The sequence below is a fragment of the Hippocampus comes genome, unplaced genomic scaffold, assembly GCF_001891065.2.
Source record: "Hippocampus comes isolate QL1 unplaced genomic scaffold, H_comes_QL1_v1.1 scaffold85, whole genome shotgun sequence".
Taxonomy (NCBI): domain Eukaryota; kingdom Metazoa; phylum Chordata; class Actinopteri; order Syngnathiformes; family Syngnathidae; genus Hippocampus; species Hippocampus comes.
In genome coordinates, this window is record NW_017805540.1 from 194,303 (window position 1) to 216,689 (window position 22,387).

General features: G+C 43.3%; 3 protein-coding genes across 4 annotated transcripts in view; 2 read left to right on the top strand and 1 right to left on the bottom strand.

Moving 5' to 3' along the window:
• The window catches only part of LOC109521141 (leucine-rich repeat-containing protein 52-like), a 9,372-nt gene extending 5,638 nt beyond the window's left edge, over positions 1-3,734 (bottom strand). The window contains exon 1 of the mRNA XM_019878804.1: positions 2,717-3,734. Coding sequence (XP_019734363.1) covers positions 2,717-3,359 — 643 coding nt within the window. The 5' untranslated portion in view covers positions 3,360-3,734. The remainder of the gene's footprint in view (positions 1-2,716) is intronic.
• Positions 3,735-6,652: 2,918 nt separating this feature from the next.
• Positions 6,653-8,641, top strand: mgst3a (microsomal glutathione S-transferase 3a). Its single transcript, XM_019879197.1, has 6 exons — positions 6,653-6,766; positions 7,416-7,540; positions 7,671-7,744; positions 7,979-8,036; positions 8,133-8,205; positions 8,296-8,641. Exons 2-6 carry the CDS (start codon positions 7,424-7,426, stop codon positions 8,436-8,438), a joined length of 465 nt encoding a protein of 154 aa, XP_019734756.1. The 5' UTR covers positions 6,653-6,766; positions 7,416-7,423; the 3' UTR covers positions 8,439-8,641.
• A 1,409-nt stretch (positions 8,642-10,050) lies between these two features.
• On the top strand, positions 10,051-20,110 carry LOC109521361 (importin-13-like). 2 transcript variants are annotated; one of them, XM_019879196.1, is made up of 21 exons: positions 10,058-10,462; positions 11,354-11,479; positions 11,975-12,600; positions 13,623-13,763; positions 13,965-14,106; positions 14,173-14,339; positions 14,524-14,644; positions 14,810-14,957; positions 15,737-15,918; positions 15,991-16,017; positions 16,100-16,234; positions 16,427-16,573; positions 16,943-17,023; positions 17,724-17,861; positions 17,928-18,024; positions 18,088-18,140; positions 18,220-18,289; positions 18,426-18,484; positions 19,090-19,179; positions 19,318-19,499; positions 19,645-20,110. In XM_019879196.1, the coding sequence occupies exons 1-21, from the start codon at positions 10,358-10,360 to the stop codon at positions 19,736-19,738; spliced, it is 2,931 nt and encodes a 976-aa protein (XP_019734755.1). In that variant the 5' UTR covers positions 10,058-10,357; the 3' UTR covers positions 19,739-20,110. The 2 variants fall into 2 exon arrangements, 1 of the variants encoding a protein (XP_019734755.1); XR_002169338.1 differs by lacking the exons at positions 19,318-19,499; positions 19,645-20,110 and having other exon boundaries at positions 10,051-10,462; positions 17,928-18,005; positions 19,090-19,145.
• Positions 20,111-22,387: the final 2,277 nt, after the last annotated feature.

Genomic DNA, 22,387 nt, shown 5'->3' on the forward strand with positions numbered 1-22,387 from the left:
ATATTCATTTTCTTATACAGTGTTCCCTCGCACGTCACGGGTTGATGATGGCATCTTCACTCTGTCACGTTTTTTTTTCTTTTATTTCTAACCAGTCCAAAAATGTCATATTTAGATTTTGAAGGGGAATTTGTTTTACAAAAACGTAGACTACAAATACAGTATACGTACACTCAAAACGCACTGCTTTACCCAGACCCTTCGGAAACTCAGAATGCTGTTCAAATGTTCACCGCCCCAAAAAATGGAGTATGAGGGTCCAGTGTGTCAGGCGGTATGAGCAAAGTAAATTTGAAGCACGTGCGACTGATTATCGGCTGTGTTCAGAAATTAATGTGAGCAGAGCACGATCTGTCTCCCTTGCAACACACGACATAAGTTTTTCTTTTTACTTTAAAATGGCTTCCCATAATCAGAATCCTACATCACAGTGAAGCCAAAGGTACATCCTGGTGCCGTAGTGTAACTCTTTGGTGCAGTAAATGCTTGTTGTGGAAGCGGGAGGTGCGGAACAAATCCCATTTCTGCTTGGCTCTCGACGAAGGCGGACGCTTTTTGCTCAGCCCTTGTCCTCCCCCCCACCCTCTCCTTGCTCGCCACTCAGTCTACGTGCTGTCTTTGTCTAACTTTTCCAAGCCTCCTATCGTATTTTCATCCAAAGAACAAACCATGGAATTGGTTGGCTGGTTTCTCGATGCTATCGGGTACGCCCTAGATCCCTGGAGAAAGTGGAGAATGGTGTGCCTGTCAATACTTTCCGTTGAGGATGTGGAAGACATCTACATTATCGGCCTTCTGATAACAGGTATGCTGCTGTTTGGTGTTAGCAGTTTCCTGTTCTATCGCAAAATTCAACCGATGGCAGCGGCTTTATTGGAAGTGAAGAAGTTGCCGGTCTTTCTGGATGGTCTAGCGCGAATGTCCAACACTCAGACTCAAGCGGTGACTGAGCTCAAACGCAATATGGATGCGGTTTTGGAGCGTCTTTGTAAGATGGAGATCAACTTGAAGAAGTTGGAATCTGCGCTTCAGAAAGAAATTGCGGATTTGGCTGATCGGCGCCAGTGAAGAGATACGGGCCACCGACTCAAGGCTGTCTGAAATTGTTGGCGGCCGTCACCAAAACAACGCTATCTGGACCCTTTCCCTTGGAAGGAAGTACGCATGGAAGCTAGTGCCCCCACCATCACCCACCTCCTTCTCGGCCATGGACTGATAAGCCAGGACTGTCTCCATGAGCAGACCTTGACGAAGCAGCTGCGGCCTGATACGCACACACAACCAAACAATCACACGTGCATACACACCCTTGAAATCACCGCCTTTATTGTTCCTGGTTTTTTTCCCCCCCGCGACGTGATCTGATCTGCGGAGCGCACAGGGACCGTGCAGCTGGTCGGACTGGCCGCGTCGCGTTCTCTTTTCTTTTCTCTTTTTTTATCCTGGACTCAAATTATCCTCAGAAGAGTATAGTTCGAGTGTGTTTTTTTTTTTTCCCCTCTCCCTCTCTTATGGTTTCCTTTCTGAACTCTGTAAATTTCCCCAGTGTGGGACAAATAAAGGATATCTTAATATTAATATTAAATCGTAATTGCAATTCTGAGTTGAAAAAAAACCCCACAATTATTATTATTATTTTTTTTTAATCGTTCAACCCTACAAAACAAGACCCATTTGACGGTCATACTGATAGTCAAGTGTCATCATGTGACGTAAAAGCTAATGGCATTGAGCCTGAATCAGCTGAACCGAACTCGCATTGATTACGAGATGGAACATTGATTCTCGGTAACACAGACTGCAAATACGAATTAATGAGCACAGTTGCAAGGATCACGTGACCTTTCTGCCCGTGCACCTGCTTTTATCCGGGGCTCGTATTGGATAGAATGTCATCATGCTCCACTTCCATCACTTGCATCTCTTTGCAGAGACTTTGCAGAGCTCAGCAAGGTGCACGGAGTGGACTTGTTTGTGTTGAATAAACAGCCACACTGGTACATGCCAATCACATTTCCCTCGATTCAGAACGTTTAGATCCAATACGCGACGTGTCAAATGTTGTGGCTGCCTGTACAAATGTATGACTGATCTGTGATGATTGTTCCAGTGAGAGAAGTCAAACTTTGCCTACATTACAGACGAGCTATGCAAAAATGATTTACCCTCACGTCAAATTGTATTGGGTCACCACCACTGTCAAAGTCATTGTGACGCCTTCGGCTATTTAACTGAGGGTAAAACGTATGCACATATTTTTAACTACAGTTTGAATCTGCCCGGTCTCATCAATAATTGTTCAATGAGACATTAGCAACAAATGATGCTGGTGAAATGGAGCTTGTATCATATATGACATATTTCTGTACCCGTTAAATGAAAGCTTCTGCTACCCTGCCATCTTGAACGGAATAAGCCATACAAAGTGGGTGGATGGATGGAAAATTCATGAAATCATCTTTGACATTTTAAGAAGCGTAAATATTTACGCATCGTTTGTTGTATTGTGAGGCGATCTGTACTTTAAACCAGTTTTGAATTAGGTAAAGCCTGCAGATGTATTGCTTCTAAAGGAAGGGGGCATAGCATAAGTATTTCAGGGGTTTAAATCCCCAAACTTTGATTTACTTAAATATATTTCTGGCAGACAAATCAGCAGATATGTTTTGACAACCTAATAAAATGATGGCATTAATTAAAGAAAACAAAGTGGAACCTTGAAACTTGAAGCCCTCCAAGTGGACCCACAGACAGAGTTCCTCACTGCCGCACTCGCAGCTCCACGGGTTGCCACTGAGGCCCACCGAGCGCAGGGCAGGTAGTGAAATCAACGTGCTGATGTTAAGCACAGTTAAGTTGTTCCTGCTCACGTCGAGCACCTGAAGGGCCAGGTTTTCTGCAAAGGCGTCCTGGTGGATCTCCGACAGAAACGGGTTGTCTGTCATCCTCAGCATGACCAAACTGTCCAGGGGGACGAAGGTCCTGTCCTCGATCCGGGCGAGGCTGTTGAAGGAGAGGTCAAGGTAGGCCAACTTCCTGAGATTCCCAAATGTGGACTGGGAGATCTCAGTCAAGGAATTGTTGCTGCAGTCCAAGTAGACCAGATCTGAGAGGTAGTTGAGCGCGAGCGGCGGCAACTCCGCGATCAAGTTGTTGGAGATGATGAGCTGCCGGGTGGCCAGCGGCAGGTCCGCGGGGAAGCTGCTCAAGTGCTGCCCGGCGCATTGAACCACCAGCTGCTCGTCGCACACGCACCGGTCCGGGCAGCCCGACGACAGCAGCGGGGACGTAATCGCCTCCGTGCAAAGCAGGAGCGCAACGACGATCACCAGCGCGCTCGGCTGCGGGGCAAGACGCATGACACCGCCGAGGGCTTCATCCAGCCCGCTCGGAGCGATCCGCGCACGCTTACATTCTTCATGGACCTTCGGCGGACGATCGTTAATAGCGCGAGGATTGTTTCCACAGAGGTCAGCGGAGACGGTTGCCCTTGGCGCCTCTCTTGCGCGTAATGTTTCAGCTCATCCTGTCAGCTGGTCCTGATCCCGATCCAGCGTGCATCCGATGACCTCACGCTGGTTGGCATACCTCGTGGATATATGACGGTACAGGGTTTCCTTCACGCTCCCACTGAGCGCGCTCGCGACGTGCGTTTGTGCTACCCCGCCGCTCGTGGTGTTGCGCGGTCAATCGTCGTGTTTGGCTGTGGCATTCTCTCGCCTTCCCAAAGCCAACTCCGGCGAGGAGGGGTGGGGAGGGGGGGGCTCCGCGCTGAGAGGGTTGAAGCACCGGGCAGCGGCTGCGTCTGCAACCAAAATATTCCGTGTAATCCAGTGCGTTTGCGTGTGTTTGCTTGCATGACCTATTTGCTCCAGCAACTCGCGGTGGCTTCTCCACGTGCCTCCCGCGCGCGCATGTGTGCGCCAGATGCTCACGTTGATTGATCACGAAACACGCAGGATTGTTGTGCATAATGTGTTTGTGTGCTGTTGCCTGCAGGTGTGTGACGAAGTGTGCGGCAGCATCACATCACATACCTCAAAAACAAGAGGGTCACGCGTGCTTGGAGCCACAATTGCTGGTGATATTAAAAAAAAAAAAAAAAAAGAATAGGCTGTCACCGCCTAGTGCAGTGATTCCCACTCGCTGTCATGCATAAAAATTTCCAATTTCATTTAATTGGTATTGAAAGTATCTATTTACTATTATGTATCTCTGTTCATCTATCTATACACAGAGGTGGATAATTTACCCCTTTCAAGGACAGCGGTCACAGTGGACAGCTTATCATGTTATCAGGTTACAGCAGGGGTCGGCAACCCAAAATGTTGAAAGAGCCATATAGGACAAAAAAAAAAACAAAAAAACAAATATGTCTGGAGCCGCAAAAAAATAAAAGCCTCCTATAAAACTTACAATGAAGGAAACACATGCTGCATGTATGTAGGAGACTGGACTGTCTCAGAATTGTTTGTTATTCATTCCTTTGTTGTGTGTTCACAAACGCCCCCATAGAATTTATTTAGTGATTTCCTCGCTTGATTTTTTGTTTTGGTGCATTATTTTCGCTTTTCTTAGTGTCAGTGAAGTGATCATGAATTTCCGTTTTTCGGAGGCTGTCTTTGAACGCCTCTCGAGTCGAATGACAAGAGAGAAGGCACGGAGTCAGACGCAGACGTGTCTGTGTTTGTCGAGACTGTTAAAAGCATAAAGTGTACGTTTTAAAAAAACAACACCACAGCTCTCCTTTTTCAGAGCTGCAATGTGTATCGATATCTATTTGAGCTATATTAGCCTACTATCAAAATCTTTTTCCATTTTCAAACATTTTTTTTATAAAGCTTCAGGGAGCCACTAGATGTCACTAAAGAGCTGCATGCGGCTCTGGAGCCGCGTGTTGCCGACCCCCGGGTTACAGAGTGCGTGAAAGGGTTAAATGATAAATGAGACCACCATTTTTCACCAGCTCTAGCGGGAGACCAGGGATGGCGTTACACCGCGTCTTGGGTCCATCGGTAATCGGTGTAGCCCCAGTTAAGTCTCAATAGCATTTCATTTGATATTCCAAAATATACAGATCAATTATTTAATCAGCCCTCTATGTATGGTTCAGGGCCCCCTTGAAGCGAAAAAAAAAACCTGGAGCCGTCACTCGGGGAGATCAAATAGAGACAAGAAAATGATAAGAGCGAAAAGCTACCCACCCAATTTTGTTAATTTTTTTTTAAGTTATCAAAATAAATAAGGCAGTGGGCTACAATTTCCAATCACTGATTTACAGCAACAGTAACATCTAAATGAAAGGCATAACCATTAAACGGTCTTCAACTAGATGGGAGAATGTAGGGAATAGAATCTTATCGAGACAGAATCTTATTTAGAATACTTGACAAGATTTTTATTTATTTATTCATTGATAGTTGGTAGGCTTGCGAACAATACTATTCTCTGTGTTGTATCAAATTTTATTTTACAAAGACAACAAGCCTACTGTGGTGAAGTTATGACCTATGGCGATGTTCACATCTTTCCATCCAAAGAGAGAAATATTCCAGGGAGGTGAAAATACACACACACGAAGACACACACTTTGAATTAAACTCATAGAATACAAAGCAACTCCCAGAGAGACATCTCTGTCCATAACAGAGCACCCATGGGGTACCGAAAATAGAAAATGCTAAATATTGACAACAAAATAATCTTTCCTGACATTTGGCTCCTGGCTGCACCTTGCACCAATCCAAAGTGAGCATATGCGGCTTGCGAGCAGATGATGGGAGATGTAATGGGACAGGGTGGTCTCACATGTTCTCCTCACCCAGTCTGAATCTATTCTTGGTTCCATGTGTAGGTGTTGAAGCGCTGAATCAGAGTCAGCACGGTGGAGGGGGGGGGGCTATGATGGGGGCAAATGGGCGACAGATATGCTGCTGAAAGACCCCCTGTGCACTTTGTACGATGAGCGTGCTTCACTGACGCATGCACTGGCAGAAGTGAAGGAGGACAGACCAGGTTGGTTTTATGAGCATGTGACACCCAACGATCTGCCGTAAACGCAGATGTTTGGCGTCGACTGTTGGGTGATGTTATGACGACATCTAGTGATGAATGCTTGCTAGCAGCATCATGGAACACTCGCTGCAGAGCCAACACAGGACTGTAGAACTTCGGATACAGCGGGCGGTACATTATTTCACGCAACTCATGCGTTACAGTGTTGGGAGCTCTCGATTCCAATTCTCCGTGGAATTTGAACACATCACCACGTTCTTTCCACGCTGTAAAAAATGAGGTGTTTGGTCAATGTGAAAGCTAGAAGGAAAAATGACCAACAAGTGTTTCTGTCTTATGCGTTCTTTAATACGTTTTGTAATATGTACTCCACAAGCTGAATAGAAATTTAGTGCACTTAAAATATCCGTCTGTAAAGCTATATATCTGTCTTTTGTTTTTTTTTTTTAGCCAACACATAATTTTTCACAGTGGAAGGTGGGTTTGCGACCAGGACGAGGTCCGAAGTAAAAAGTGGCTGCGCAGAGCCTGTGTGAATTTTCAGGGGAAAAAAAAGAATCATCCCAGCCTTTTCTTATTAGTTAAATACAGTAGTTACAATATTTATATTACATGTACGCACGTTTGCAGCCACGCCCATAGTTGGCGCGTGTTACGTAAACCCCAACGCGGAAGTCCGACCAACTTTGTTGTCATTGTTCTGTTCAATCGACTGTAACCGGTGCACGTTTTACCCTGCTTCGTTTGTCAGGTAAATGCTTTTGTCTGTGATTTGTGATAGGAGAAAAGTACAAGGATACTAGTTTGCATTGTCTGTTGTGTGTGGACGCCGTCCACTGGACGGTGTCACGACGCTGTCCTCGTTTGACCTTTTATAAGGGCGTGATTGCGCGTTCGTGTTGCTTTTGGGGGAAATACAGGGGCGATCATTTCAATTTCACGCCAAATCATTTAATCCAGTGCGAGGAGACGAATTAGCCAAAATCATTGTATACCGCGTTCACAAATCGTTCCTTGAATTTGCGGACGTAATAGTGTACTTCGTGTTTTTCGTATTTTGACTATACTTACCTCCTGCCATCGTTTTCTCACAAATATTTTCAGAATTTGTGACTTTCCTGCTGCTTTAGTGTTAGTTAACGATCGACTACTTACACAAATTTAGAGTTACAGGCTATGTCCGCCGTAAACCGTGGAGGACTCCCTGTGCCCTCTAAGACTTGGGATTTGTATTGATGAGTCATTTTAGTGAACATTGCATCATGCATAAAGAAAAACACTTGTATGTCCTTCACAATCACAAAATTCACCTAACTACTGTATAATGACGTTTTACAATGTACAGTGTGATACCACCCATTTGCACTTGACTGTATCAAACTGCCCCTCTCCCCTCACAGGTGTCAAAATGGTTGTTCTGTCCAAGGAGTACGGCTACGTAGTGTTGACTGGTGTTGCCAGTGTGATCATGGTGGGGCACTTGGCATTTCAAGTAGGCAAAGCTCGCAAGAAGTACAACGTGCCGGTGAGCTGAGAGGTTGACGTCTTACGGCAGAAAACCGTTTGATCTTTAGACTAGCTGCAGCATGCCTGGAAAATGCCTGCACATTCTGACAACAACGCAAACACAATAGTGTGTTTGTCTCGTTTAACAGTACCCCAAGATGTACAGTGATGACAGTGAGGAGGGCACCATTTTCAACTGTGTGCAGCGTGCACACCAAAACACGTGAGTAAGGAATATGCATTGGACAAAAATGACGAGATATGCTTTTCCGCCTTGCAGGAAGTGAATATATGGGGATGCATTTATATTTTATAAATAGCATCAAATCAGATCAAATTCAAATGTGACATTAAGCCTAAAAGATGCACCCCTGTTGACTCACTTTGGGGATGCAAGTAACAGAAATTTAGATTGTTAGATTGTCCTCTTCTCTGTTTTCGTCAAAACCTCGACCAGTCTGGAGCTCTACCCTGCCTTCCTTTTCTGTCTGGTTGTTGGTGGCTTGCAGTGTCCTGTAAGTTGATCTACATCACTTCACAAGTAACATCCTTTGCTCCAAATACATATCAAACATGTCAGACAAAACGTAAACATGTGCGTCTCCTTTCAGCGTCTCAGCAGTGGACTAGGTGCTGTGTGGATCATCAGCCGGGAGGTTTACGCGCAGGGCTATTCAACAGGAGGTGAGATGGTGTTGAACCCCTTGTGATATATATTTTTTTCAATTCAGTTCCATTCAGGTAATTTGTTTAAAAAAAAAAAATCTCAATCAGATCCTAGAAAAAGAATGCGCGGAGCTTTTGGGAATGTGGCTCTCCTTGGGATGATCCTGACTACCGCCAGCTTTGGACACCACTTGCTGGGCTGGTCGCGACCCCATTTGGGGTCTTGGTGCGATATGAAAAAATGCTGTTGAAAGGCCTGCAGGATGGGAGTAGCCATACAAACACATCAGCAACTTCACCTTTGCCATATTTCTTGCAGTGCCTGTTTTATACTCATAAATACTGAAGTCACGATATGTGACCTGACTGGTTCTCCATGTCAGGAGTGGCCTAACATGGCACTCCCAAACCATAATTGTGTTTTTTTTCTAAATAAATGCAGCACTTGGCTTCATTTGTTGTCATGACTGTTTTTTTTTTTTTTTTCTCGATTGCAAGTGCCTTGTTGTTTTGACATTGATGCATTAGATTTGTGTTGCGAGGGGGGTGGGCAGTTTTTATTGGTCAAAGTCTACATTCCATACCCCAGCTGGTGTGTTTATTACTCCAAACCAACAGGTCACAGACAAGAGAACCGCTCCTTCTTTTGACAGAAGACAATGACAATATTATTTTAAACAGCACGCTTGTGATGAATCATCAAGGGTGCCGTGGGTCATTAGAAAGCCAGCTTCATTTACTCTATCCAGCACATTTAAGCCACAAGGCAACTCAATGTGTTTCACACAACACCCGGAAGCATTAACAAGAGTCGGTGTTAAGCCTTGAGGACTGCCATACGTTCTGATCTCTTTGTCGTGGTCCAAACCTGACCTGCAGCATTTTGAATTCTGTATCATGTTTGACTGAATTTCTTTGGAAATTATTGTTTTTGTCTATTCCAGCGACGTCTAGTGACAGGCAGAACGATTTCGATGCCAGAGGGTACAATAAACGCGTGTGTCCACTGAAGTCATGGTCAGCCACACGTCACTGCGAGTAAATCAATCACATTTGCGAGTAAATTAAAACAAGATAATTATTTCAGGAACTATGTTTATTGATCTGCAGTCGAGAGAGTTTTCAAATGTAAATGGAGGCCTTGGCTCAATAAATGTTGGGAAACAGATTTTAAAAAAAGTGTACTTTTCTCGTGATCAAACCAACAGAGGGCAGCACAGTAACGTAGTTGTGTTGCATGACGTTTTTTTTTTAACACTTAGTAGTACGTTCGAATGTATATTTTTAAATGTATTTGCAAATACTGTCTGACTTTCCGGTCCAAAAAGTTTACTCCACGTTAACACAAATTTGGCCGATCTACGCGTAATTTTTTAGCTGAGTGAGATTGCCAGCACGAACTGACTCGCCACAACGTACGATGACTACCACCTCTTGCCTGCCAGGGATGGCTCGCTAAGGAAAACCAAGATGAATTCAAAAAGAAATGTTGACTTCATCTCATCCCCGAGCAGAAAGCAATTCGAAGTACACCGGGGACCGCAATCTCTTTGGTGCTTCGGTCCCGTTGATCGAAACTTGTTACTTGATACGTGACGGGACACCATCAGGGCTAAAAATACCCTGAAGCGGCGCATGGGTGGTGGGATCTTGTGCAGGCACACACACGAGGGCACAACAATAACAAAAAGGCAGCCACTGTTTTAGTCACACTTGCAGGTGGAAGTCAGGTTCATACTTGACTTCCACGTTCACCTGTCACCACCGCAGCAATTTGCAAGCTGACGTCCTGACTGCAGACTCCTGCATTTGCATCCACGCACAGCCAATCAGAAGACGGTGCGTCAGAGACGCGCCTGTTTTATGTCTCGCGACTTGCGCTCAACACGGATAACCGCAGTTTCTTTATTCTGGCGCTTATTTTAACTCTCTGAGGGTGGCTGTTGTGCTCGAAAATACTCCCGTCATTGAATGATGGAAGCAATCCGGTTTCATCGCTTCCTGTGAGGCGGACTTCAAGTCCGCCAAGGGGTCAGTGTTGTCACGTGACAGTGTGGGCAGCTGACAGACACTCTTCGGTGTCCTCTGGCTGTTTGCTTTCACACACTTTATTGGGCCGCGTGTGTGCTCTTGAACTGTTTGTTAGCACTCTTACCAAAGGCGAGTCCTCATGGATATGCAGGGGCCCCATGGGGAGACCTTCGAATTGCACCAGTCAGAGGGCGCAACGAACGCTGTCGACTTGCAGGAGTTGACAGTGGAGAATGTGGAGGCGGTGAGTTGCATTTATTTATTTGTTTAAAAATCCGAGGATTGCACAGTACTTACATTTAAAAAAATGCTTCGATTTGATTAGAATGTATTGCACATACAAATTGTACCAAAATAAATGTTGGAAAACAAACTTTGCCAAAGGATTAAACACAAATGTGTTGTATTTAAAAGTTACAGATTACTGAATTGTACTTAATTTGAATGTACTGTATTGGATTAAAAAAAAAAAGTTGGAAGGAACCTTCGTACAGTTTGAAAATTTAATTCAGTTATTCTTTTGGGTGCCACTAGAGGGAGCCTGGGTACCACTATTTCGGTCCCATAAAGCAACCTGATTGGATAATTCGTTAGCGCTATGAATTTCAACTAACGACTTATACAACTTTATCTACCCGAGTCTTTGTACTGGTCTTTCAAAAATAGTTTGGTCATGGCAAAACTGTAAATAGAAGAGGACCAGAGGACCTTCGCATTGACATCGAGGAAAATTGCATTCATGCATGATGTAAAAAGGTCGTTTAAGTACATATTGATGCCACCTACAGTTTAATCCTTTCTTTCTCTTTTTTTGTGCTGGTTGTAGAAAATAATAATTTTTTAAAAAATCAATGGAGATTAAAAGACTTTAATTCAGGACTGTATACAAACATTTCATTATCAAACAAAAGCAGTTTAACATGACAGTGTGGTGAGATAAAGACCAGCAGACATTTTTGTAATTTGATACCAACTACAAGCATTTGCTGCCCTAATAATAGCAACCACTGCATGCTTCGGATTAGTAACTATGGCAACGTTTTTTTGGCGATCTTGAATCAAGCGCTCCTTCAGGATGAATATTCATGCAATTCGATTCAAGTGTACCTGTGACCGACTCCCACTTGTCTTCCAGGCTCTCTCCCAGCTGTATTTTGAGCCAGACATGGAGCGTAAGAATGCCGCCCAGAAGTGGCTGACGCAGGCTCAAGCGTCTGCCCAGGCGTGGCATTTCTGCTGGACCCTGCTAAGCCCTGACAAGGTCTGCTGATCAACTTCAAATTTGAGATAAGCTTGTTGCACACTCACAAGGCAAGACAGGGCACCTTTATTGACAGCCCCCGCCCAAAATATTGGGATGAAACTTCATTTGTTTTTGTTTTCACATACTGTATACTGAAGACATTTGGGTGTCAGATCAATAGATGAAGATGCTACAAAAGTTCAGAAGTCCAGCTTTGATTTGATGGTATTTACATCTAAAAAATAATAATAATAAAAAATCGGGAGAGAGCACCTATTGTTTAGAGACACCCACTTTTCAAATGAGTACTGGAACACGTGACGGATGGATGGCTAATTTCAGTTCTGTTGGCATCTAATTCCATTTGCTTGCCGCATAACAGCTCAATGCTGATGCACTATGTTTGCTTTCAACTTTGGCTTCCGCTAATTGACCCGAGGCGACTGACCTCAGAACCCTTCTGGATTTATATCCCATGAGCATTTCAGAAGATATTTTCGTGTGGTTCCACAGCTCCCAGAAGTCCAGTTCTTTGGTGCCAGCACCCTCCACACCAAAATCTCCTCTCACTGGAGCGAACTGCCCGCAGACCAACATGAGCACCTGAGAGCGCAGCTCCTTTCTCACATTTTGCACTTCTCCTCCGGACCGAAAATGGTGTTAACAAGGCTATGTGTTGCACTGGCCGCGATGGCCCTTAACTTAATTCCCCATGTCTGGTCACACCCGGTTGCTGACATGGTGCAAGCCTTCCAACCTCAGAGCCCTGAAGATGCCAAGGCGACGCAGGACCCTCAGCTGCACTGTCTCGCACTGCTGGAGCTCCTGGTTGTACTTCCGGAGGAGTTCCAGAGCAGCCGGCTGGCGCAGAGCCGACGCGGACAGCTGAGGGAAGCTCTGGCTGGGGAGTGGAGAGCCATATGTCCTCTACTGCGTCAGCTCCTCCAAAGCCAGGATTCGTCGAGTCAGGTGAAGGAGAAGGTGCTCCGCTGCTTGTCCAGCTGGTTGGGACTGGATGTGCAACTAGGGGAGACTCAGGAACTGGTGCAGGATTGTTTCACGGCTTTATCCAACCCTGTGCTGTTTGACCCAGCCGTCGAGACGATTGTCAGCGCCATCTCGCAACCTGACTGCCAGAGGTAAACGCTGCAGTACATAGACCAATACAGTGATCCCTCGCTATTTTGCGGTTCGTTTATCGCGGCTTCAGTGCATCGCAGATTTTTTCAAACATATTCATAAAAAAAATAAATAAATAAATAAATAAATAAATTAAAAATTAAGTCCGCAAAAAGTCCGCAAATGATCCACGAGAAGCAGCGAAAGTCAGCAAAACAACAGTAAGTCACAGAGAGCAACATATACAGTACTACATGTATATGTTTACTGTATTTTGTTATTCATACACTAACCTAACCTAACTTATACATGTTTAAATCTCTTAGTATACAGCATTAAGTAATGCTAATTACTACAACATTTACTTCTACGTGCATGTACACCATTAAATTTGGCCTTATAAATATTTTTTATACTCATACACATGTACATGTACCTATACGGGGGGGGGGGGTCGCTACTTTGCGGATTTTCGTTTAGCGCGGGTGGTTTTGGTCCCCGTTAACCGTGATAAACGAGGGATTATTGTATACAGTCACTGTGATTTGACACGTGGTTTGTCACACAGTTGTGATGGAGCCCAATGTGTGTACGTGTGTGTGTGTGTGTGTGTGTGTGTGTGTGTGTGTGTGTGTGTGTGTGTGTGTGTGTGTGTGTGTGTGTGTGTTGTTTGTGCATCACTTTGAAAAAGTAACTTAGTTACTTTACTGATTACTTGACTTTAAAAGAAAATTTATGACTTTACTGCTCATGTAAAAAAGTGACTAATTATGATTACAAGTTTTGGTATGAATTACATTTAGCCCTTTCAGGGACAACGGTTACGACAGTGGGCAGCTTATCATGTTATCGGGTTACAGGGTGCATGAAAGGGTTCACATGCTGACGAACGACCCTTCTTCCCATAAAGTTGACATTCGGTTCTGCCAATACTTATTGAAAGTGCATTTTTAACAGAGGTGTTTAAGAATACTGTAGTTTCTTTTGAGTTAAACATAATTATTGATTCCTATACGATCAACGTGTGTGTTTGTTTATCCAGGTACGTCAGTGCTCTGATGAGTCTAATGCCTCTGGTGCTGGGTCTCCATGATCAGCTGAAGACAGCAGTTCAAGACGGGGATATGGAGACCTCACATGGGATCTGCCGTATTGCCGTCGCTATGGGAGAAACACATTCCAGGTGCACACGAAAAGACACTTTGATTCCCAGTGCCTCATTCTGGTAGAAAGGCTCACGTGCGTTTGGTGTAAAAACAGGCACATCTTTATAATTGGTGCATCTTCTTGAAAGTCTAGTTTACTGTGCTTGGGAATTTGGAAGACCGTGTTATGCCTCGCCATTTTAATACCCCTAGTAACGAGTCACGTATGTGTATGACAGGGTGTTGCTGGAGCAGGTGGAGCACTGGCAGCAGTATCTTGCCTTGGTCAACATGATTCTTTCCTGTACTGGGATTCCTGGCCAGTACCCAATCAGCGAGACAACCAGCTCCCTCACACTCACTTTCTGGTACACCCTGCAGGTGGGGACCAAATGCAAATCCGCAAACCTCGTGCAGGAGTTGCATTGTTCTTACGTTTCTGTTCAGGATGACATCTTGTCTTTTGAGGAGGAGAAGCAGGCCATTTATCTGCAAGTCTACCGGCCCGTTTACTTCCAGTTGGTGGATGTGTTACTACACAAATGCCACTACCCTTCCCAGGAAGAGTACAACTCCTGGAGTTGTGATGACAAGGAGCAGTTCAGAATCTACAGGTGAGACCCATGAAATGAACCATTTTTACATATTGGTTGCCTCCTTCGGAGAGCTAGCAAAGCTCGCAATTTTTTGTTTTGCACTTGTTGCTTGTATCTCCACAACCTCAGCATTTTCAAAGTTTGAAAAGTGTCTTCATTTCATGACAGAAAAGATTTGTTTTCCCGTTGTTTTACCTCCCAGAGTGGACATCTCGGACACATTGATGTACGTCTACGAAATGTTGGGAGCTGAGCTGCTCAGTAACCTTTACGACCGCCTGGGCAGGCAGCTGATGGACCCCCAGCAGGCAGCACAATGGCAGGTAGTAGAACTACTTCAATTCATTCAAGTCCAGATTCTAGATTTGAATGGTTCATAACTTGAGAGCCATGAAGTTCAAAAACTGCCCCCCCCCCCCCACACACACATCCACAATTGTTCCCTTCTCATTTTCTTTTGGTGTATTATTCTACATTCTCCTTTCAAGGAAACAGAGGCATTGTTATTCGGATTCCAGTCCATAGCCGAGACCATCGATGTGAACTACTCAGACGTCATCCCAGGTCTGATTGGGCTGATCCCCGGAATCAACATCAGTAACTTCATGCTGGCTGACACAGTCATGTACACGATAGGTGTGTGGAATACCGCTCCTGTCATTCTGTAGTACAGCACATGGCAAAACCCGATGGGTTCGTTCAACTCTAATACATTGATGAAACGATTGCAGTGATTCATTTAACCGTTCATACAGTAAGTCAAACGATGTAAGTTATATGTACAGCAACTCAGATATCAAGGAACACAAGTGAACTGCATTTTACTTACTAACGACCACAGAAAATTAATATGAATAAAATGGTAAATGTACTGTAAAAAACACAACTTGTATTTTGGGGGCTAAAACAGTTATTTAAGTTGTGACAACTAAAATATAAACCATTGTCATTTTTGGCAACGATGTTAGTTAGCACAAGCTAACAGGTTTAGCACAAGCTAAAGCTAGCAAGTTGTTTGCGCCAAAGACATTAGCTGAGTTGTTTTAACTTCTGTCTTTAAGGTTGGGAATAATAGTCAGTCGACAATTAGTTTGGTCAAATCTTGTTTATTTTTTGTAAAAAGCAAGACAGCCACTTTTCACAACAGTAAAACATTTTGTTGACTTGGCCAAGTTTGTTGCCTAGAAAATTGTGAGGGTTTTTTTTTAACAGTGTGGCCTTTTCACTTTTATTCTTTACTCGGAGGCACCTAAAGTGTTTTTTTTTATTCATTTTAGAGTCAGGTACATTTTTGAGAATGTGTGTTTTACAGATTTAAATAACTTTTTTATTTATTTATTTTTTTAATGATGTACTGTTTTCCAGTGTATTATAAGCAGATTTTGTCATGTATTTTATTGGCTAATGTTGCCAAGGATCCCTGGCGGAGTGGCTGGTGGACCATCCGGTGATGCTTGGGGGCATGTTACCCATGGTGCTGCAAGCTCTGGCGAGGCCCGAACTGTCTGTGTCCAGTGTTTCGACTCTGAAGAGGATCTGCAGGGAGTGTCGACACGACCTCGGGTCCTTCACTCAGGATATTCTCACCGTGTGCCAGGTTGTACACGTGACTTCAGACTGTTGAGGAAACTACAATCGATACAAGTAATAATAATGTCTCATTCGATAGGATGTGCTGGTTAAAGGTATCCATAAGGTGAGTGAGCATTGAGATAAAATAAAGGTCAGTGTGCTGCAAGTGAGGAAGCCATGTGTGATTGGATTTTTTGTATGTGCAGAGCAGCCAGTGCATGTGGCTCATGCAGGCTCTGGGCTTCCTGCTTTCCGCTCTGCCAGCCGAGGAGATCTTGGGAAAATTGCACTCGCTCATCAGTCCTCATATCCAGCAGATGGACAGTCTGGCCCAACAAGCGGTAGGTGAAAAATAGAAAATGGTGAATTTCCCAAATAGCAGGCTTTGCCATTTGAAAATCGCTTTAGGCTACATTGCAATGTCAGTGCTTTGAATGTGATTAATTGTACAGCACTCGATTAAACAAATGACCGTCAACTGCGAAATAGTAATGTCACGACATCAGACTTGATAAACGTCTCTTCCTGTGCAGGCTGATCCTGCCCATAAACAGTCCATCATTCACATCCTAGGAATGTTGTCCAGCCTCTTCTCCTCTCTGGACATCAACAGATATGCAGACGGCTTCGAGAGAGTGGCCCACGCCGCACCGCCTCACCCTCAAACCACATGCAACCCAGTAAAAATCGGCTTATGAGTACTTTGAGAAAAATGAGAGATATCATTTCATCACAACAAAAAGGCGACAGTTAAAAACACAAACAGACTGGCAGTAGCAAAGAAGTGCTTAATGACAAGCGCACACTCAAATTTAGAATTACATTTGAAAAACAAAGTCATTTAAATTAAATATGAATTATTTATTTTCCAAAGTCTTTGAGAGCCGCCACAGCTCGAAGGATGAAAAAGCCACAAGAAATGTTGCCGCCTCTGCTAGTGATTCATGCAAATGATAACTGCAACGGGCAGCTGTCATTATCAAGAATATATATTTTGAAAATGTTCAAATGGCTGTGCACATGTTCCGAGCTATTTCTCTTGTTTTTAGGTTGTGGTGGTACTAGAGCAAGTTTACACTTTGATCCAGAACATCCTCAGCAAATGGCTCGAGGACACTGAGGTGGTGGAGGTAAGAAGGTGGAGAAATGCTTACCTTTACAATAATAGGTACACCTGTAATCTAATGGGATCCAATAGAAAAAAAGAAACTCTTCTTTAACCCTTTCATGCACCCTGTAACCTGATAACATAATGAGATGGCCGTTGTAATGACCGCTGTCCTTGAATTTATTCATTATCTATTTTTTAAAATTAATTGGCCGATGAATTGGTTTTGGTTTTGTGAGAATTTAAGCCAGCGGCAGATACCTCCCATTGCCACTCACTAAGCCAACTTAACTTGACTATATTGATTTCTACATGGCGCTTTCACTTGATTTTCTGTCCCTTCGGTGAAAATATCACTGTTTATGGCATACTGTTGTACCAGGAAGTCTGGGAGATGTGCATGCACAATGTATCATTAAGAATGTGATTGCATATTTTCTTTTAAAAGGCGTATCTCCGAATGTCAGTCCAAGATTTGTCGGCGTCATGTTGTCAAAACCGTCAACAACGAAATGAAAGCAAAGCACTCCGAATGCAAACAGTGAAATTTGTTCTTTGAGAGGCTCTCATTATCCGAACCTAAAACACACAACAGAGATTGTCAGTCACAGTGGCAACGTAAAATGGCTGCCCTCTGGCTTCAGCTCAGCCTTTTTGATAGTCCAATAAGTCTACACTTGCATGATTTATTATATTTAGTGCTTCCCCTTTCCCCTCCGCAGGCAGTGTGTGGAGTATTTGATAAGTCCATTCGAACCCTCCTCCAGGATTTCGGGCCCTTGGTCGCTCGGTTGAGTGAAACGCTCGGCCAAATTTACAGCACCTTCCCGCAAGCCTCAGCACTTGACCTGGCGTCTCAGGTATACGCCTCGATAGAATCAAAGGAAATGGCGGTAAGACTCCCAACGGCTTCTGTTCTCCCTTAGATGGTTCACGTCTTTGCTGGAGAGGAACGCCACATCTCCTCCATTAAGAACCTGTTGAAAGTTCTGACCTCTTCCACGGTGACAATATTTCAACAAGGTATTATTATTCTTATTTTTTAAACAACTGACTTTCCTTTTAATCACGATTGTGATTTTGTAGGCATCAGGGATCATCCTGATGTTGCAGAGTCCTTCATGCACCTTCATGCTCAGGTTGGCTTGGAAACTTTGGAAAGGGGCCGAGGTTTTCTGCATCACTTTGAAAGTTTTAACTCAAAACATCTGCGGATAGGTTCTTAAAAGAAAACCCGATTTGTACCTGGAATGTGATCATCGGGATGTGAACGCGCTATTTTACTGCGGTGAGTATTTTGTGTACAGGTCACAGTCACATTCAGACTTCATTATTTTCAGCTAAGAATATCAACACGTCAAAGTCATTTTAATCTTGAATATTTTCTTTTCCACTAATAAACTCTTTTGCTTTGTCATGTTCAGGAATTCTGTCACTTAAATTTCCTGAAACCTCCACAGTAAAAGCTGCCAGCTTCTTCTTTGTAAGTTGAAGTTAGCCCGAAATAGCGCACTGTTAGATGTTCAGTGAAACCTCCGAAGTCAAATGATCAGGTGATCAAGATCTCGTTTTTTAAATCAACTTCACTGTACGGTCTTTTAGTAATTTCAGAAAGCTACATTTTGTTTCTTTCCTTTTCTTTAAAATGCCTTTTTATCTTTTTTTTTTTTTTTGTCAATGTTTCTAATTGTTGTCAATGTACGTTATTTTAACTTTTTTTAGGAAGCTATTTTTGTTCTCTTTGCTTTGCCTAAGTAGCATTTTAACCATACGTAATGAATTTGGCTATGGTCTGGACTCTGGAAAGAAAAATCCTTGGCACCAATCTGCCACAAGATGGCAGCCAAGCACTAATTTTATCACTCTGATGTGACCCCCCCCCCACCCAAAAAAAAAAGGACTGGGTTAATTTTTTTCAGTAAATAATGACAATTAACTCAAATGTGGAGCTTTTCAATGCATTTTCCACAAAACAGCAATTACGCTTCACCTGGTAGTTTTGGTGCATTTGACTTCGGTGGTTCCACCGTGTCTTATTTGGAAGAAACCCGCTTTTCAGTGTGTCTTATTTTTGTCCTTTGGCAACAGACCGAATTATTGTCCCGATGTCAAGACGTGTCGTCTCTCGGCGAGGTGCTGCAGAGGGATGGAAAGCTCCTTACAGAGACCATCCTACAGGTCAGTCTGATACGCGCTGATTTATTTTCCCTCAGGGAAAAAAAACAAAAAAATCAAACAATTGTGAACAGCGTCAACATCTCATTTCTTTTTGCAAATCCAACTCGCCTCTTTTGCCCGTCTGCGTGGCTCTCACAGGCAGTTGGTGGTGGATCTCCTCGAAGTCTGATGGATTATTTCGCCGAGGTGCTGCTGAGTCTGAGTACACACTGTCCGGTTCTGCTGTCCCAGTGGCTCCAAGAACTTCTGCAGTCACCAGGATTCCCCTCCGCACAAATCTCCGCGGAGCAGAAACACAACTTTACCGAGCAGCTTCTCAGGTAAATCAGTTAATAGCACACAAATGCACATCCAGAAATGCGTTGATCGAACCGCACCAGGCCGCGTCTTCAATAAATGTCGCTAATGGCTCAAAGTGAGATTTAACAGATGATTTTACGAAAGCAAAATTCTCCTTTCCCCAAGGGAGCAAAGCAACAAACGTCATGTGAAGGAGATGGTGAAGGAATTCTCTCTGCTTTGCCGAGGCCTGCAGGGGTCTGGACACTGCCTTTACTAGCCCCCATTTCCTAACGGAAGGGATGGACTATCCACAAAGAAAGGAAAATTCAAACACTTGGATTTAACGGTGGACATTTGGAAGTGTGGGATGTATTCATGACCATACTGCACAAAGCAAAATAATACGTGAACTGCTAAGTTGTCATTGTTCATGAAGTGTGTGAGATTGTGTGCTATTTATGGTTTTGCTGACCCCTTGAATACTGGCATATTACACTGCGGTACATTTTGAAAAGAAATAATGTGTTGAGTGAAATTTTTATGCTGATTCCAAAATTGCAGTCAGTTTTTTTTCGTGGCGCGTCGTTTTCCCTTGATACAGTGTTCCCACGAGTCCTTAAAGTTAATAAAAATCCACAAAAAAGTTGTACATTTCTGTTCTTAATTGTCCTTAATTTTCAGGGAATGCTTCTGAACTCAATAAAAATCCTTAAAAAAAAATCCTGTGGTGTTCATTTCATTTGTGTATGTCATTTTCCCCACATTTCCAATTAATAGTTTTGTTGGAAAAAGCGCCTTCACCTCAAACCCCAGTGTCGAGCTACATGCCTTCCTGGTTTCCGCTCGGCTTTTCCCGCCGTCTCCGATCAGTTCTGATGATGATCACGTGATCACTTCAGGTCATTTCAAGCATACATTGTATGACATTGTACATACAGTAAGAGGTTTTGGGCTGAAAAAAACGACCATGTATACTAAGGCGTTTTTAGCCAAAAAAAAAGACCATGTATAGTAAGGCACTTTGGGCCGAAAAAAACAATCATGTACAGTGAGGCGTTTTTACTCGATAAAAACGCCGATGTATAGTAAGGCGTTTTGGGCCGAAAAAAATGAACATGTACAGTGAGGCGTTTTCAGCCCCAAAAAAACGACCATGTATCGTAAGGCGTTTTTTGCCGACAAAAACGACCATGTATAGCCAGGCGTTTTTTGCCGAAAAAAAACAACCATGTATAGTAAGGCATTTTGGGCCGAAAAAAACGACCATGTATAGTAAGGCGTTTTGGGCCAAAAAAAAACGACCATTTATAGTAAGGCATTTTTTGCCGAAAAAAACGACCATGTATAGTAAGACGTTTTTTGCCGAAAACAACAACCATGTATAGTAAAGCGTTTTTTTTTCCGAAAAAAACGACCATGTATAGTAAAGCGTTTTGGGCCGAAAAAACGACCATGTATAGTCAGGCGTTTTGGCCAAAAAAAACGACCATGTATCATAAAGCGTTTTGGGCCAAAAAAAACAACCATGTATAGGAAGGTGTTTTGGGCCGAAAAAAACAACCATGGATAGGAAGGTGTTTTGGGACGAAAAAAACGACGATGTATCGTAAGGCATTTTAGGCTGATAAAAACGACCATGTCTAGTAAGGGATTTTTAGCCCTAAAATACGACCATGTATAGTAAGGGGTTTTTAGCCGAAAAAAATGACCATGTCTCGGAAGGCGTTTCGAGACAACAAAACGACCATGTATAGCAAGGCGTTTTGGGCCGAAAAAACGACCATGTATAGTCAGGCGTTTTGGCCAAAAAAAACGACCATGTATCATAAAGCGTTTTGGGCCAAAAAAAACAACCATGTATAGGAAGGTGTTTTGGGCCGAAAAAAACAACCATGGATAGGAAGGTGTTTTGGGACGAAAAAAACGACGATGTATCGTAAGGCATTTTAGGCTGATAAAAACGACCATGTCTAGTAAGGGATTTTTAGCCCTAAAATACGACCATGTATAGTAAGGGGTTTTTAGCCGAAAAAAATGACCATGTCTCGGAAGGCGTTTCGAGACAACAAAACGACCATGTATAGCAAGGCGTTTTGGGCCGAAAAAACGACCATGTATAGTAAGGTGTTTTTAGCCGAAAAAAATGACCATGTCTCGTAAGGCGTTTTGAGACAACAAAACGACCATGTATAGCAAGGCGTTTTTTGGCCGAAAAAAATGACCATGTCTAGTAAGGCGTTTTGAGACAAAAAAAACAACCATTTATAGTAAGGCGTTTTGTGCCGAAAAAAACGACCATGTATCATAAAGCGTTTTGGGCCAAAAAAAAACAACCATGTATAGTAAGGCGTTTTGGGCCGAAAAAAATGACCATGTGTAGTAAGGCGTTTTGGGCCGAAAAAAAACGACCATGTATAGTAAGGCATTTTAGGCTGATAAAAACGACCATGTATAGTAAGGGATTTTTAGCCCTAAAAAACAAGCATGTATAGTAAGGCATTTTTTGCCGAAAAAAATGACCATGTATAGTAAGGCGTTTTGGGCCAAAAAAAACGACCATGTTTAGTAAGGCGTTTTGAGACAAAAAAACGACCATGTATAGTCAGGTGTTTTGGGCCCAAAAAAACGACCATGTATAGTAAGGCGTTTTGAGACAAAAAAACGACCATGTATAGTCAGGTGTTTTGGGCCCAAAAAAACGACCATGTATAGTAAGGCGTTTTTAGCCGAAAAAAATGACCATTTCTAGTCAGGCGTTTTGAGACAAAAAAACGACCATGTATAGTAAAGCGTTTTGGGTCGAAAAAAATGAGCATGTATAGCAAGGCGTTTTTGGCCGAAAAAAACGACCATGTATAGTAAGGCGTTTTGGGCAAAAAAAACGACCATGTATAGTAAGGCGTTTTTAGCCGAAAAAAATGACCAT